The following is a 17,716-nucleotide window of genomic DNA, read 5'->3' as shown; positions in this document are numbered from 1 at the left end:
CTTCTGGAAAATCACGATTACATCATGAGTAATTGATCACTGGTACTGGATATTTTTAAAGAGATGATGAAGACGATATTTGCTTATGAATCCCTAGTGGGATGTATTTTTAACGTTGAGATACACTGCTTGAAAGTGATCGTCCATTATGCTTAACTAGTTTTATTTTATTGGGATATATTTTAAATGGGCTCAGCTTGCCAGTGATTTCACGGTTTTACAGCTTGATTTTTCTTCCTTTCTTCCATTACACACAATTCCATGTTTCGGTCCTGGTATATATGTTAAATGTGGTAGATATCTTAACGACAAGATATTGATAGCAATTATCACCTCCGTCAATCAATTCAGTTATGTTATTCTTCTCTTTCTTGCAGCCTGTTTGAGACTCATCCGGACGTCCAAGAGGTGTTCATCCCTTTCCAGAGTATGGGGCTCGAGGAACTCAGACACAGCAAGCAGCTAAGGGCCCACGCGCTCAGGTGAGGACCCTTCGCCGCCCTCAATACTAGGGCGGATTGGATCGATCGAATGGGGGAATTGAACTGGGAGAGGGTTGTGGGAATTCAAGTAAGCTCCTCCTTGCATTCTCGCCAAATTCTCGTTTTGGTTGCGTTGGGGCGGCAAGTGCATCGTTAGAATCGAACGCGAAATTCAATAGTGTCTGCATCGTGGTTCCCATAAAACGGAAATTTGGATGTTGATTCCCATTTAAAGCGGGTCGTCGTCATAATGCCTAAGGAACCCTTAAAGTTAGTTGAATGCGTGCGGTGAAGTTCATCGAATACCATTCCCCATGCGCTGACTGAAATCACGCGGTCGTTGTGGGGGGTAACTGGGCCATTTCACCTCGGGGCGCATACATACTATATTTTACGAATAACTTGCACCTCTGGGTTTTCACGGGTTTCTGGGTGGTTACAAGGTTATAAGTTATTAACGGCAACCAATCAAATGGATATCAATGAAAACATGTTTTTGGCAGATACGAGGATAAATTTTTATGGTGTCATGCTGCATTAACAAGATGGAACAAGTGTGAAAAACTTAGAATGTGAATCTTAAATATATATCAAGAAATTAGTCTCCTGGCCTTTTGAAAGGCCGGTATTTTTTTCAGGGTCATAGCTGTTGGCCCATCTCCAATAATGACCTTTTAAAAAAATCTGTGTCATCATTTGCGACTTAAAGGAAGTCCCCTGCAACTGCAGCATGACATTCTTGATTTTGATGGGATGTAAGAGAATGCGACGAGGCAGTTGATGGCCATTCCGGAAAAGAATTATGCCAATTTTTTTGATGAGTAATAGACGCATTTGTGTGTGTTACACGGGTATAAATAACCAATTAAAAGAAAATTATTTTGTAAGATTCTATCACGATACTAACACGAGGGTTACTTTTTTATATTTTCCGCCGATTAAGGAAAAGACAGTAATTTACTGTTAAAAAGGGCTTTATTGCTTTCCTAAGTATTTTCTAAGATAATCAATATACTTTTGCATGTTCTCGAACTAATTTTCGCAACACTTTTTCCACTCCGATAAAGGTACCTCCAAAATGTGGTTTTTAATGCATCAACGGCTTCTTCAGGCACCAAAATACGTTGGCCACGCAATTTTTCTTAATGAACTGGAATTAAAAGAATTCATTTTGCGCTAAATCCGGGCTATACGAAGGATGATCAATCAATTCGACGTTTTTTCCAGTTAAATAGGTAGTTTTTTTGGCCGATATGAGAGAGGTTGCATTGTCATGATAAATAATGATCCTTCGTTGCCGCTATCGTACTTCACCAAGCACTTCTGGTAAACAAATGCTCGTCAACTATTCATAATTCACGGTTCTACTTTGCTCTCACAGTACGGTTGCCACATGTGCAGTTATTCCGAAGACACGGGCGATCATTTGCTTCGATGTGCTTCGTACACGAATCACTTCGCATATCGATCATCTTGGAAGACCCATACATTGGATTGCTGTATTGTTTCAGGCTCATACGCATCGATCCAAGATTCATTATCTGTGTAACTGTTACACACAGCTTTTGATACATCACTATTGCACGTATTTGCTGATCATATCATTGCACCAATTTACACAAACATTTTTATGAGCTTTTTTCTAATTATGCGTGATCCATCGCTAACAAATTTTTTTCTCGGCTAAATGTTCATATAAATATTGCACGGCTATATTCATATATTCATGAAATATTTTATTGATGCTCATCATAATTATCCCCAAGGTAGCCTCAGTCTCACGACAAGCCACATGATGATCTTTTTCCAATAGTTCTTGCACAGCATCAATGTTTTCTGGCACAACAACTGATTTTGGACGACCTCAACGACTCTCATCGCTGAGCGAACGGCGGCCATGATGAAATATGTTATACCAGCGTTCCACAGTGGCAAAGGATGGCGATTCATCACCAAAAGGAGAAGTAAGTTGATCGATGCACTTTTGTCTTGATAATCAACGTCGCAACTCATAAAAAGTCATCGCACGAATGTGCCCACGAGTAAACTCCTATTTTTCGCGGAGACGAAATTTTCGAGTTACTGTAAATTGCACAAGTCATGATCAAACGACAAAATGTTCTGAAGAAAGTTAGCGTTAAATGAGTCAAATATTCGGATGGAAATGTCAGATGGCGCCTAACGCACTTAATGTTGACAAGGATCAAAGTATAAATAGCGACCCTCGTAACTTTGCATTACTGTAATACAAAACCTGGCCTACGGGAACAAGATATTAGATACAATTTACGATTTTCAAAAACAAAAATGAATAAGTAATCACAAATTTTGGGTACAGGAGTGAATAAGACAGTTTCTCGCGAAGGTACAAGAGATAATTTGCCTGAATGCCTATTTGACCGCGAGACAAATATTATTTTTCCAAATTTTTTTCGGATAATTGGAAGCCATTGAGTGAGCAAGCAGATAAAGGTGCATGCACTGTAAACACTAGAGGTATATTTCCGTGAGTGCAAAAGTGCAACATTAATAGCAAATTTATTCAGTGTAGTTTATTCAGCGTTCAACTTCTTCAGTAGATAGATACATTGCATTGGTAGAGCGCTTAGATATTCCTTTTTTTCTCGTATAGGTTGGGATTTGTTTAATTAGGTAAAAACATTGCCTCTGCCCCGCTTTGTTTCCTGTAATTATTTGGATAAAACTTTGAATACGTTGAATATATGAAAATATTTCATTAAACCCCGGAAGAAAATTTTTAACTTAGAATTTGGGATGATTACACACGTAAGAATGAACGATAATTTTCGAAATGATTTGTGAACAATAAATACCTTATGTTTCATATTTTAAAGTAAGATTTTTCCTTTTAAGCCTTACATAAAAACCTTTGTAGCATGCTTCACTGAGTTGAGAGGCTAAATCTGAAGAGCATTTTGAAGTGTGTCGAAGCAGTTTAGTCCCAGTGATGTTATGTGGATGACCTTCTAACGTCCCCTGTTCTCAGTCGCATTTTCCAACTGCTGCAATTTTTCAAAAGTATGTTTATTAATAAAAAATCGATTGTCACTTTTCAATAGAACGACATCAGTGGTCATTCAGGTCTGATATTCCTTTCATTGAGTCAATTTGGAAAATATATCAGGAAACTACCCTATTCTTAAAAAAACAATCTTGCTCTCAACCTTTGGCTTAACGAGGGGTTTGTAGATGAAAAATGTGCAAAATATCCCCACTATTTGCACGTCTTAGAGGTCTGTGGAATATATTGGCATTTATATCACATCATTGGAGCGTAACTATACAGCTACAGAGTGTGGCACATATGGAGCGTAGCTATGTACGGCGCGGAAACGTGGTCATTGAAGCAGGAGGATATGCGTAAATTGGAGGCTTTCGAAACGAGGGTTTGGAGAAGGTGAAATGGACCGAAAGGAAAAAAAATGAAGAAGTACTTGGTATTGTGAGCGAAGGGAGGAGTTTGTTGGGAGAAATCAAATAGAGGTAGGAAAAGTGAATGAAGGGGGTATCGGCCGGCAGTGTGATGTTGAATACTGTAATTGAGGGGAGAATGTTAGGCAAAGGAGGAAAGGGACGGAACAGGATTGGGATATTGGACGGGATGAAGGCAGGGAGAAAGTACTCAGAGATGAAGAGGGACCTGATATAGAGTAGGATAATGGATTTTGTGTTTTGTTAGGAGTCACAAAATATTTATTTGGTATTTGTGTCTATCCAAAAACCTACCTTAACCGGTAGATTACCTAATAATAATAATCACATCATAAAGAAATTTTCAGACTTACATGAAAGAATATACCTGAAATGTCATCTTGTGTGAGTATCATTTGCATTGGCAAAAGGTCGACAATATAGTCGTGCAATATCCGGATCATTCTCCCTTCGAATGATCCCCTATAACACAGTTTTCAAACTTTTACAATAACGCCACTCGGCAGTCCATCATTCCTGCATATACCCATTATGATTATGTTTGTGCTGTTTTACGCTAGGGACTGTTTGGACACTCAATGAAATCTTCTTGACAGGATACAAGGGGGACATACAGTATTTTCCGACATAATATATATATATATATATATATATATATATATATATATATATATTTCTATATATTGATGGTTAAATGCATTAAAAATGTCTGATAATTATCATAATTTAAGTTATTTTCTTTGGTCATTTAATTCTTTTTGTGTTTGCTTAAATTTGCAACTTTTGCGGTTTTTGCTTAATATGCATTGATCTAATTTTTTCTCAACTCCAGATTGCCTTGATCTGCTATGATTTTCAATTTTTTCACCCTCTGTCTTTTAACGGGAAAAGTTCCGTAGTATTTTTTAAATACTGGATAATGATGATTTTATTGTCACTTATGATAAAAATAACGGATTTATTTTAAATTAGAGAAATATCACATCAAAGAGCCTAATAGTACCGGTAAATTCTATCGAATATTCATTTTAAGGCCTAATTAATTGATTAGCAGTAAAAATGAGTTTCAGTCGTTATTTATAAAATAAATAAATTGTGAACAGTGACCATTGAAATCGTTGCTACGTTTAGCACAGTTATACTCGCATGAAATAAGGATAACATTTTGGGGGATCAACCCTGAAATCATTTTTGAATTTGAGCTAAATAGAAGTAAATCAAATTTTTTAATTATTAAGAAACCAGTAAGTAACTTCATCAGTAGTTTTGCATCTCTCCCGCGGCGGTTCATTATTGGCAAAACTGGCAATAATGGCAGATACGTTGCACACAGATGAATGCCTTACTATATCCTAATTAATCATAGTGCATGTTAAAATATAAGTAAATTCCTATATAATGCTTTATTTAATTAGCGTCCAATAAAATATTCCTTATTCTAATTATTTTTAGCCACTGCTCTTTAAGTAAGAATCTTCTCTTCTTTTCGAATTTCTTTATTTAAAAATAGGCAAATTTACCCACCGAGACTTAAAATTGTCCAAGATTGAAAATTTGTATCTACATTACAACAAAATTTGCATGTGATATCGTGTAAAATTCATTACATAGCCGAATGGATTAGCTCATAGCTGGATGGAATACCTGTCGGAATTTCTCAATCTCTCTCATAGTTAAAAGCGCATAATTATCGCTGGGAAAGGATAGAAGAATCCAACACATTTTAATATCTTGCGTTGAGTACGTATTAATGTCGAAATATGACTTCCCAGGCGTAAATAATCCGAGATATTTTTCCAAGCTTAGTGATTGGAGCTAAATGATACCTAATTCTCGGATAGCATAAATACACGAAAGGATAAATATTTAAAATTGTGCTAGGTGGTAATTTATATTTATGGCTTTAAGATTCCTGGAACCCCAATCAGTGGTTTCAATTTTTAAAGCTTATGTGCCAATATATGTTTGAATCGCAAATAAATTGAGAAAGGGAACTATTAAATATGAATATATTTGCTGAGTGCAAATAATGTATTCGCTGAAAGAAACTTAAATTTTCATAATTTTTATTCAGTTATCTAGATCATCATATTTATTTCTTTCAAAGTCTCGCTAGCACTCTTTACCTCTACGGGATAAACGATCTTCGATTACGACCTGAGCTGGTGAATGGAAACGTGCAAAGACTGCCTAAAATAGTTTGACTGAAATTCTTCATTGAAAAACTGAAAATTATGATTTGACATTTAGTAATTTTAAATCGCATCCATTATGAGAGATAGAATTGAAATTTATAAGAAATTTGATTGAAAGTATCGCTTTACCAGTGGAAATGTTTGTTATTTACAGTTCAATTAGATGGTATACGACCTTCGAAGAAAATTGCTACGCTGTCTAGCGGTGCCTCTCAAAAGACTCTAATGTAACCTAAAATCGTTAATTTAAATAAAATTATTGATCTCGGAAGTGTTGCGAGTTTGGAAAGTACTAAAACTCTGATACATTAAACTCTTTTATTGCTCACATTTTATGCATATTTTAAAATTTTGTTTTGTTACCACTTTTATCAAATTTTACAAGGCTCAGTACTAAACGAAAAAATAGCAAAAGTACTCACGTTTTATATGCAAAAAATAGCTGCGATATCTTTGAATTTTCCAATTCTGCTATGCAAAAATTCTTGTGCATCTGCGTTCGTCAAGGAGTTTCATTAGTTGAAGGAATCCTCACGTTTTGAATCCTGGTTGGCAGAAGATTTACTTTGGCATTTCATGACCAAAGCAGTGTATATGAAGTTTGCCCTTTATTTTGGGAATGTAAAAGAAAAAAACATTTCCTTTCCCTCCAGCGGACTGAAATGCTTTGATGGACCTTTCGACGCTAGGTCGGACATCAGCGGGGTTTTCATTACTCGCTCGCCTGCCATCGCTAAGCGATGTGCTCTTTTCTGGCTCAAAGAGCGATGGGAGAGAGCCGGTACGAGTTCCGCGGGAGATGTGTGTGTGTGCTTGCACCGACGCCGGCCATTTGGAGACCTTTCTCCCCCTTCCCCAATTGGTTATCCCCATAGTTACCTTTCCCAGTTATCGCCTCCTTTGAGTTCTCCAGATTCCATTCCGCCTCCTAATCGTCCCGCATTTCTTCCGCATAAATTGAACGAGACAAGGTAGAAGTGGGGTTTGAACAGAGGGAGCGAATTCCATCATTTCTACCCTCCTTTTTTGAGGTGTCTAACGCTATGCTGGAAGTTTTATCGGCAAACGCTGCATCGTCGATAAAGAAATAATTTTTGACATGAGATTAACTCTGTTTCCTCTCAGATCTATATCTTGGCAGGGAAAATGGTTCTTCCGCCAGCTAAAAAAGAAGCCACCGTGGAAACCCCTCTAGAACCCTTGCTCAACATCAGCTATACAAAACAAGGATTACATATAAATACTCCTTGATCTCCTATTTTCTCAATCACATCTTCTTCCTGTTGCGGTAGAGGTTCATTTTCAGGAGAAAAACAAGCAAATGGGAAAAGAGGGGTAATTCTTTCTAGATTTTCAGAAATTTAGAACCACTCAGGCTCATTCGTGATGCTAGTAATTACATTCGGATATTATTATTTAGAAATAAATTTCTATTCAACCTTATTTTATTAGCATGGACACCATTTTTTATAGTTTCCTTCAGTGTTCTGCGGGCGCATTGAGGGAAGGAGTAAAACGAGATACGCATTTAAGTTAAAGAGTCGAGGAAATGGCGACAAAATTGAGGTCATCTAGGTATAAAATTAAATTAGGTAATATTTCATTAATGAATGTAACAGATGATATGACGAAAAACATACACCAGATTTGGCCATTAGGAGTGATTTTAAAAAGGGTCGGTGATAAATGAATACAACTGACAATGGTGGGTCACAAAAGAATAGACTGTTACAGTGAAGTAAATATCAGTTAAATGAAGAAGTGATATTGATAAGATTTGGACACCGTTACCAATACTCATAACTGAATAACCAAATAAAAACCGATTATCACAAATAAGAGCCCGTCATACCTAAAGAGGCGTAGGCGCCCTGACTTGTAAGCGCAATTAGTTAAAATAACTCAATAATTGTTGTCCACTGATGTTTCTCACAAAACAATCTTTCATCCAGTCAAGGCAAATGATTTTTACACTCTGAAATTGTTGCGTTGAACTCCTTTTCTCTTTAGTTTTCTTTTGCATAGTCTTCTCGACAAAATTAAATCCTTTAACGTTTATAAAAAAATCCGTTTTCGAACACTTATTGCCCATAATATTCACCCAAAATCGAAAAATTCGGATAAAATTCCACAACGACATTTTTACCTTTGAAAGAGCCGCTGTTTTTGCTGACTCTACTTAGTTCAACTTGCATATTATCTCCGTTTATATTTTAATTTTTCTTAGTCCGAATCATTTTTTCATTTTATGCAGATTGAATAAGTGGGTCAAGGCGTGTCTAACAGTATTTATTTGTTATTGTTTTATCTCTTTCCCAGAAAATACCATAATTAACCTAATTTTCTGGCCTGTACTACAGTACTAGTAGTAAATTCTTAACAGTAAATTTTATTTTAAATTTTCTCTAATCTATGAGATTAAAAATCCTTCCGTGGATGCTTCCAACTCTGGCAAATATTAAAAAAACCATTTTTTTCAATATTTGCCATACCCTATTTTAAAAGAGCTATTTCAGTAATAATTATTTAGTTATTGCATGTATAAGCAATCATCGCTATTATTAAACTAACCTAAAATTGAATGAATGAGAAAACTCCAATAGCTGTAACCAGCTTACCTTTAAAAACAAAGTAGAAATGAGGTTAGTTGGCTAACGCCACAAGTCAAAGGAAATTTGTGGCCGAAATACGTGTATTCGTATTCAACTTTCTCATCCATTTCCTTTTTTACCATTTACCCCATACTTTGACTTGTAGCGTTAGCCAGTTAACCTAATTTGTACTTTGTTTTGAAAGGTAAACTGTTAACGGCTATTTGAGTTTTTACAGTCATTCAATACTACTGGTCGTGTTCGATCTCAAGCGGAAATTGAATATGCCGATTACGTTATTAGTTATTATACAAGCGAGTATAATAATCGCATACAAAAACACATACAAAGCAAAAGAGATATACAAATTCTTTCGCTTTTACGAAACCATTATTATCAATATTTAAGAGTAACTATAACTGGCATTAACGTTATAAATTTAACGATCATCAGTTTCTTCATCAGATGCAACAGCCACCAATTAGAATTTGTCTTTTTCGTGAGGTGTGCACCTCCGTAATTTTGAAGCAGAAGTTTTCCTGCCAATAAGCTTTGGCGTTTATGTCAATACTTGGTTAAAGGGAAGGAAAACAGAGTTTGCAGAAAAAAACTGACCTATATTAGAGGGACAATATTCTCACAGATATAAATCCTAAACTGAAGGCGAAAATGAGGTTCAGTTTGTGAAAGTTCAGAAAATATTTTTGCCAGTTAAATCCAGGGTATTTCGCTGAATGGAATTCTTTATTTTATAATAATAGATATCGAGGTAAATAGTTATAATTTTCCGTTGCCTCAGTGATCTAATAATTTATTTTAGTTTTTATTTAACCTATATGACTTCATGACCTATATTAATGGGTAAAATAATAATTTCAAAAATATTTTTGGCTCCCATAGTTAAAAAAAATAATAATATCAGTTTATAGGAACTTATACTCCGTATTTTTAGGTATGATGAATATAATACTACACAACTCTTTTAAAACAAGAATGAAATTTCATCAGATGGTTTTCAGAAATTTTTTTGTGTTTTCATTTAGGTAATAAATCTAACATTAATTAATTTTGTTAATTAAAATTTTGACAATCACTTAGCGTGAAATTCGTAGCACGGACAGAGAAATGAGGAAATTTTAATCAAGGGAAGCGATTAATACCTTTCAAGGAATGAATTTTTGAATATAAAATTGAAGAAATTAACATAACGTTGTATGTGCCCGCTTTTTCTTTATATACCTTTAAGCTCGTTCGTGCATATGGAGGATGAAGTGAAGCGAAAATACGTCAATATTAAATGAGTGCATGAATCACGTTGACTTTTGCAGCGCACTCTCATCCAGTCAGTTACCATACTTGAATGTACTGCCGGATATGTAATTAACGTGAATGAAATGTTCCTTGCCATCAACTATTCATTAGGATCTACCAAACGGATTGAATTTTTACCTTCACTGGGTATCTTTGCAATGATAATGTCAATTCGTGTGACACGATGACGGAGAGGAAAATGAAAAAAAAACTTTTCCTCCATTCGGGTGGATTTTATTCCTGTCTTTCTTCCGCTCTCCTGGCGTAGCACAACGCGTTCGAGCTGCCCGACCTTCAATATACTCGGAGAACTTTATTAGTCATCGATCGAGCAGTGTTTAACCTGGACCTGCTAACATTAAAGTCGTCATTAAAGCTGTCAGGAACACGGAACAGGGGAAGTTTGAAAATGCTTGGAATAAGAATTTTTGACGGGAGGGAGTGCTAATGCATCGTTGCTTGTAAAAACCATGAGGCTTTGCTCCTTCCCTCCCTCCTTGTCACTCTAATCTGTCTCTCCTACTTTCAATCTCTTAGACATCCTTCTTCGTCTCCTCTCTGTCCAAGTCCTTTTTCTTACCTCTCCCTTTCATCCATTACTTGAATCAATTTCCTGGGAATTTTCTCATCTGAGCGACTATTAGGAAATCCGCCTCCTATTTTTTTCTTACTTGTTTATATTCTCCCTTCACCCTTTTTGTAAATATTCTCCGCTCTTCCTCTTTCCTCATTCACCCCTAAATGTGCTTGAAGCTAGGTGAAAAGCCCTTGCATCACATATTAGTGGTAGTAGTCATAGCTTGTGTTAATTTGGTAAAGGAAGAGTTTTAAATGAATTGAAGGGGAGAGAAACTAGGTGCCAGCGTTAACATTCTCTAAAATGGATATATAAAGTGGTGTCCAATCTCTTGTCAGATGGAGAGTGCTCACATGCCAACCATAATAGGAATCGGGATACCACTGAAGAATCTTTCCACGTCGTGTATATATTGCTATTTCCAACCAATTAAGATAAAAAAATTATTATTTTTTTGGGAAATCGGAAGATGGTCTGTAGTAACTGTAAGTCCGGGATAGTTTCTTTCTATTCCAAAGTTACCTCTTTGTTTCTATTATACGATACATTTGTAAGATTTGAATAAAAATACTGAGACATTTCAATTATTTCCGTTTGATTTATAATGTATTCGTGGGCATCCAAACATGTGCATCCTTTAAAATGTAGTCCTTTTTTGGCTCATAAATATTTAAATCACCACTTCTGTTCTTGTAGAATGCTAAAGACTAATGTGAATCCTCTGCGAAGATTAATTTCCGAGTTCATCAAGGACTTCAAAGTTCCTCATCAGTATTGACTGAGAAGGAGGATAGAAGGTTTGAGAACTCTTATGCACATTTTTAGTTGTTACTGAGGAAGGAGTAATATATGCCGGTATAAAACTAATTAATAGATCAAATTATTGATTCATGCAATTTTTTCTAACACTTATTTTATGCCTTATTCAATAGCTAATACGTGTGGTAAGGTTTATTTATAATTCTAAGTTAAATTAAACGAATTTTTATGAAAATTGCCACACAGTGTCGGTACCAGATTGTTTATTTCTCTTCACAGTGAAATACTTATAAGCATTAATGTCCCTTTGGATAAGATGAGGACCTTTTCACGTAAAGAAAAACATCTAATTGACATAAAATCATCTGTCTAACTAAAATGCTGAGTTATGTTATTCGAAAGATATCATCTAACATCCCACTAATGTTTTTTAGTATTAATTCCAAGAACGCCCGATGAAATCTTATTTTTCACAATATTCGTTGGATAAGAGCTGTCTCCAGATATTCTTCCGTAGCCTAGTATTGACGATGCTTCTCCTGAGATTCTTCATTTAAGTGAACATTCTGGGAAATTAGTATTTTCATCACCAGTGCCATCAGATTGGGTGCTCAAGTGAAAATTCTCTCTACATTGACCGGAGAGGATAATCAGTGGATTTTCATTGGAAATGGCTTATCAGTGCCATGGAAAAGGAAAAGGCTCCGTCACTCAACCATGCCCGAACATGCGTGGCCGGAACCAAGTATACCACACCAATTGAGAGGAGGAATAGATGAGATAGATTTATAAAAATCGTTATGATAAAATTAGTAGCGTGTCAAAAATATTAGAGAAGCTAAGCTGGGAATCACTCATGGAGCAAAGGTTAAATCATGAATTTAATCTCTCGCATAAATTTCAAGGATGTCTCTTTAGCTTATGATGTTGAAAATGTATTATTATTCCCATCATACTGGAAGAGATTAACTTAATACAACAGATAGATTTGAATTGCCATTTTTACACAAACGATAAGGGATCAGGGTAATGTTGTTCAACTTTGGAAGGGGTAAAAAATACTAGGGTCAAAATTAGTCTGTTGGGTATTCACACCCTACCACATTTCCTAGTAGTGGCTTCCAGGATAGTATACAAATGCCAAAAACTAAAAAAAATTAAACAAACGAAGTTTTTATCGAAGGAAAATCACTACTTTCCAAAAACAACCGGGGAGTTGGAAGAATAGTAGTAGCAGGAGTTGGTAGATCAGAACGAACAACTCGTATAATCAACCGGGGAGACGATCACATACCTCTCCTCAACTTGGAAGAGGTCATTCAACGGAAGAAGGGCCAGAGGTCTCCGTTTGGCCACGCACGGATGACCTTACCCGTCTCCACATTGTTTTAATTGTATTAGTTCAACCGTTCCTTTAACTGCTGCATCCTTACACTGCGCTCAGAGTTTGAACGAAGAACTTCAGAAGTCCCAAAACGCACCTCAGGTGACTGAAGCTCGCGGTAATGAGTGATAAGCGGACGACTGTTCACAGCGTAAAGTTGGTGTTCTAAACTTCTCAGGCATTGTGTATGCTACGCGAGTGTGTTTGCACTAAAGATAAGCTAATTATTACGGAATATAGGTACTTTATTCTTAGCTGACAGCCCTGGTAATTTGTGCCTTTCAAAGAGAGTAGTTTTCCTTTATGTTTTATGTAACTTATGCGATAATTTTGTTTTCAATGACGAATTTCAAGGTTTTTCTGTTTTAATCGTTTGCGCTGACATAATTTTGTGGAAAACGATACGCCTGACAAAAATAATGCAAAAATAATCGTGAGAATTCCTCCGTAAATAGATATCAATGAACTGCTACGTAAAAAATTAAACAATGTTTTCTATGTAAAATGGAAAAACCGGTTCAATGATATTATAAATTTAAATTTGATTTAAATTTAAAATTGAAACAAATAGTGGAGTACGGCACTTTTAAAGTTTAAGATTTGAAAGTTTTAACGGTAACATTTTTAAACAATCACATTTTATAAATTTCTATGACCATTTTCAACTATGGCGTTCCTTTAATTGTTAAAATGACATATCACTCGTGTGTGTACGTTGATACTACGATCAGAAATGAGTTAATGTAAGTCTGTACGAAGAAAAATGCTGCATTAAAATATTAAAACAATTTTCTCCCTTAATTGGGGAAACAATCCTAAAATGTCATTATAAAGTATAAATTGAAAATTTTAACAGAATTAGTTAATACATTTTACCAAATTTAACATTAATAACTTTAACACATAATATGCTAAAAGAAATACTTTTAAAAAACTATTAGTGGTCAAAATTTAATTGCCCTACCAGATGATAAGAATTAAATACAGCATCGTTGCGTGTTGATTATACTCTTGAGGGTATAAGGCACGGACACTTGGTTTTTAATAACCGCCTTTTGATAAAATAATTATTATTCGTATGTTTTCTTAATATCGCAAAACACTCAAAATTATAGATTTTTGTCATATAGGACAACATTTTCTGTGATTTTCATCTGAATGCGAGAGTTTAAGGGCCAATTCGAGCCCGAAGTGTCGTGAAATGACCCATAGAGGAAGGCAGCTTACTCCGCTCTCCTGAACATTCAGGCAAATGGAGTTCTTCCACCGAATCTCATCGTTACGAACATTTACAATTTGATTGCGTAAAAATTCAGCCGTCTCGATTCCACAAGTACCGCATTTATTTCGCGGTGACCCTTATCACATATCCGACAATTCAAAGCTGGAGTTCTTAAATTGGAAATATATATTTCATCTTGTGGTTAAATTTACTACGGACTCCAGAATTCATGGTTTAAAAAATGGGAATGCAGTCGAAATAGGGGGAGCAGAAATGGAGAAGTTTTAGACACGGAAGAAGCCATCATTATGGACGTTTGGACGTAACAAAGACGTTTGTGGTTTGTGTGGTGTTTATTTTAAATGGCTTAACTTTGTATTCTTCTGGAAAGATGAATTTGGAGGTCATGAAACAATCAAGATATTTTATCAAGGTTAGAAAAAAAGCCATCGATTTTTTAATTCACTTGAAATAAGAATGTAAGTTTGAAACTAAGGAATATTAAATCAAGGAAAGGCGAAACAAATATTCCATTGAGTTGAACATACTATAGTATATATCCTTTCATAAGGTCTTAGTCTGGGAAATCCACGACAGTAATTAGTAGTAGACTACAACATCTAGGATAGTATTTGGCGGATAACTGTTCAATGGTTGCATACGCCCTGCCAATTTCTTTATTTATCTGTGGCGTAAGAAGTGGTTATGTGCAATTATCTCACATTTTGACTACTTCTTTCAATGTTCCCTCAAAATACTCCCCTCCTCTGGGTCGGTTTTAAAAAAGCGAGCGAGCGGAATTCGCGACAAAGCGAGAATAATATTATTCAATGAAACTTTTCTCCGTTTTTTCTCTACTATATTAATAGGGTAAATGGACAGAGTTTTCAAAACACGAAGAAGTGAAAAAAGAAACCATAGAATGGTATCTGGTTAATATTGACTTAATAAAAAGAGAGCCATTGTTAAGTGCGTGTGTGTCGTCAAACTATAACGATATTATTATTGTAGTGGTTGTAAGGCCCAAAATAATGAATAGAAATTCATCAACATTTCTTTGAATTTTAGCTGAATGAAGACATGTAAAAGTTGCGGATAAATGAAAAAGAAATAATTTGGGGTAAAACAAATTCTTGCGGTAGGCTGAATATTAGTTGTTAGGGGCAGTCCAAAACCTTTCTTAAATTTATGGACTACTTTTAATGAAAGAATGGCTGTGTATTTAAAAATCATATGATATTTCGGTGATGAGACATCGCATTCTAGTGAGTAGAGTTCTAGACTACTGACCAGCGAAAGGGGTTTCGGCTCCAGTTCTCTGAGCATTCCCAACTTCACTCAAGGCCTGTCATTTGTAGCCCGATGCATGGCCCATGATCGACCCACCAACTCATCGCAGTTTCAACAAGCAGCACAAACTCATTGGAGTGGATTTATCAAGAGAGAGAGGACACTATAACAATGGCACGTTATGAGAAAAAAAGATAGCGCTGTTGTGGGTGCATGGTTCATTAAAATGGTTTGAGAACACAAATGAGATTTGTCCTTGCATATAGAAACGCTGGTGTCATTTAAAATTTTCAAAAAGAATGAGACAAGTCGGCTGGACAATTCAATTCAAAGCTCATAAATTTTCCTGGATTTAAATCATTCTCTAAATTGATTTTACTGGGGGTTATTCATTTACCAAAATAATTCTTGACAGTATGCCATTTATTGCCCTTCGAGTTTGTGTTGTGATGATTTAAATCGAGTTTTTTTTATGAACCCGCGCCGCGACATGTTGAGAATAAACGCGCGCGCTGATAGGAGGAAATTGTAAACTGCATTTCTTTGTGTGTCAACGTCTTGAGGGTAAAATAGAACACTTTATTTAAATAAAAGTATACAAGGTTTGCAAAAAAAGTATCAATAACGATTTTTTCCTGACGTGAGCGCGAAGTGCTGGATTCAGACCGTCGGTCAAGTGTGCGCATGATCACAGATCGGATTTGCATCAGTAAGACGACAGTGCACATCATGAGTACTGAAAATTAGTTAATGTGAAAGATCTGCGGTAAACTCGTCCCGAAGGTCTTAACTGAAGGCCAAAAGCAGAGTCGAGTGCCTGCTTGCGAAAACCTTCTGCAACGTTATCGCGATTATTCTCCCAACCCCTTACAGTCTCTACTTGGCATTAAAAGAATATTTTCAATTACCGAATGTGAAATCCTCTCTCAAAGGACAGAATCATAACGCCCTAATGGCCGTCAAAGAAGCAGCACGCGTACCCTTAAGAACCTTCTGGAATCCGCTTACCAAGGAGCCTTCTAGTCGTGGAAAAGCCGCTGGCAAAAGTGTGCCGACGCTCTAGGGATGTACTTTGAAGAATTAGAAAAATTGTAGGAATATCTTAAATAAATCTATTTTTCCAAAACTTTTTATACAAACCATGCATTGTTGTACGTTTTTGTTATTCACCGGTATTTTAAGCGATAAAATATTTAGTTTTAGTCAACTGATTATTATGTTTGAACCTCAAACTGAGACACTGAATTTTTTCTGAAAAACACTTCATCAAACTCTATCCTAACTTATTATTTTGCATAGTTTATACTGTGCATGTGCTGCAGATATACATCACTCGCATCAGGGTAGCATATGAAAAAAGAAAATGTATATTTTAAGTTTTTTACCAAAATCGTAGCTTTTTTGCCTATGGAAGGGAGGAGCGAATTAATGATGACATTTAAAATCCGACTACTTCATGTCTTATTTATTTTCAAAGAGCATTTAAAATACTCGTTTTCTTTCCCAGAGTCATGGGCTTCGTTCAGAAGGCAGTGGCCAGACTCCACGAGCCGGAAAAGTTGGACATTCTGCTGCGAGAACTGGGCAAGAAACACTACAGCTACGGTGCGAAACAGCAGTATATCGACGTAAGTAAAATAAATTTACAATTTTTGTTTTGCAGGAAACGTTTGTCCTTCATAGGCGGCCATTTCCTCCAGTTTGGAATTGTTTCATTTTTTATCAGTAGTAATGCAAAGGTACAGGTGGTATGTTTTTCGTGAACATCACTTTCGAGGACTCTATTAAAAATGGCATGGTTCTTTTACGACCATTACAATGTTAAGAACTTCGCAACTATTCAAACCGTTTGTATTACACCAAACCATCCCTTTGGATCTACTAGCCACTAGCCACTACTCTACTCTAGCCATTTTTCCTGCTTTTCTTATTTCTTCTGACATCTTCGCCAGGGACATTAGAATTCAAGAGTAAACGTAAAATATTTAAACATAGCAACGCTTAAAACCATTCCTTATGCTCTCCTTCCCCCAAAATCCCTCCACTGCTCCTTCCGCATTTTTCTGAGCATTTGAGTAACTCTGCAGAGATGTTAATGTCTGAAGTGAGAACCGATTTTTTTTCATAATCCCTAACAGTTCGTTCACCTTCCCGTAGGGCGCTTCCATCTCTCTCTTCCTCTTTAATTTCATTATATCCTCTCTCTGCTCTTCCCAGCACGTTTCCTTTGCCTTATTAGTGTCTTGAGGTTCAATTGAGCTGGAAGAAAATCTAGGAAGGGGAATGAAAATAAACCTATCGCACACTTAACTAAATCAATATAGGAGAAAGGTTGACTTTCTAAGGTATAACTCCCAATTTGATGGGATGCAGTGCATTCTTATGACAAAATAAAAGAAGATTATGGGGTATGTCTGAAGAGCTTAGTGAACCAATATTTTTTTTGTAAATA

General features: G+C 36.0%; 1 protein-coding gene across 1 annotated transcript in view; it reads left to right on the top strand.

The window, feature by feature from the left end:
* Window positions 1-17,716, top strand: part of LOC139700254 (uncharacterized) — a 193,591-nt gene that overhangs the window by 121,137 nt on the left and 54,738 nt on the right. Inside the window, exons 2-3 of the mRNA XM_071598877.1 lie at window positions 378-482; window positions 16,772-16,892. Coding sequence (XP_071454978.1) covers window positions 378-482; window positions 16,772-16,892 — 226 coding nt within the window. The remainder of the gene's footprint in view (window positions 1-377; window positions 483-16,771; window positions 16,893-17,716) is intronic.

The sequence above is a fragment of the Hetaerina americana genome, unplaced genomic scaffold (assembly GCF_022747635.1).
Source record: "Hetaerina americana unplaced genomic scaffold, ioHetAmer1.1.p SCAF_10, whole genome shotgun sequence".
NCBI classification, from domain to species: Eukaryota; Metazoa; Arthropoda; class Insecta; order Odonata; family Calopterygidae; genus Hetaerina; species Hetaerina americana.
Note: the sequence above shows the minus strand (reverse complement) of the source record. Positions and strands in the feature narration are given on the sequence as shown.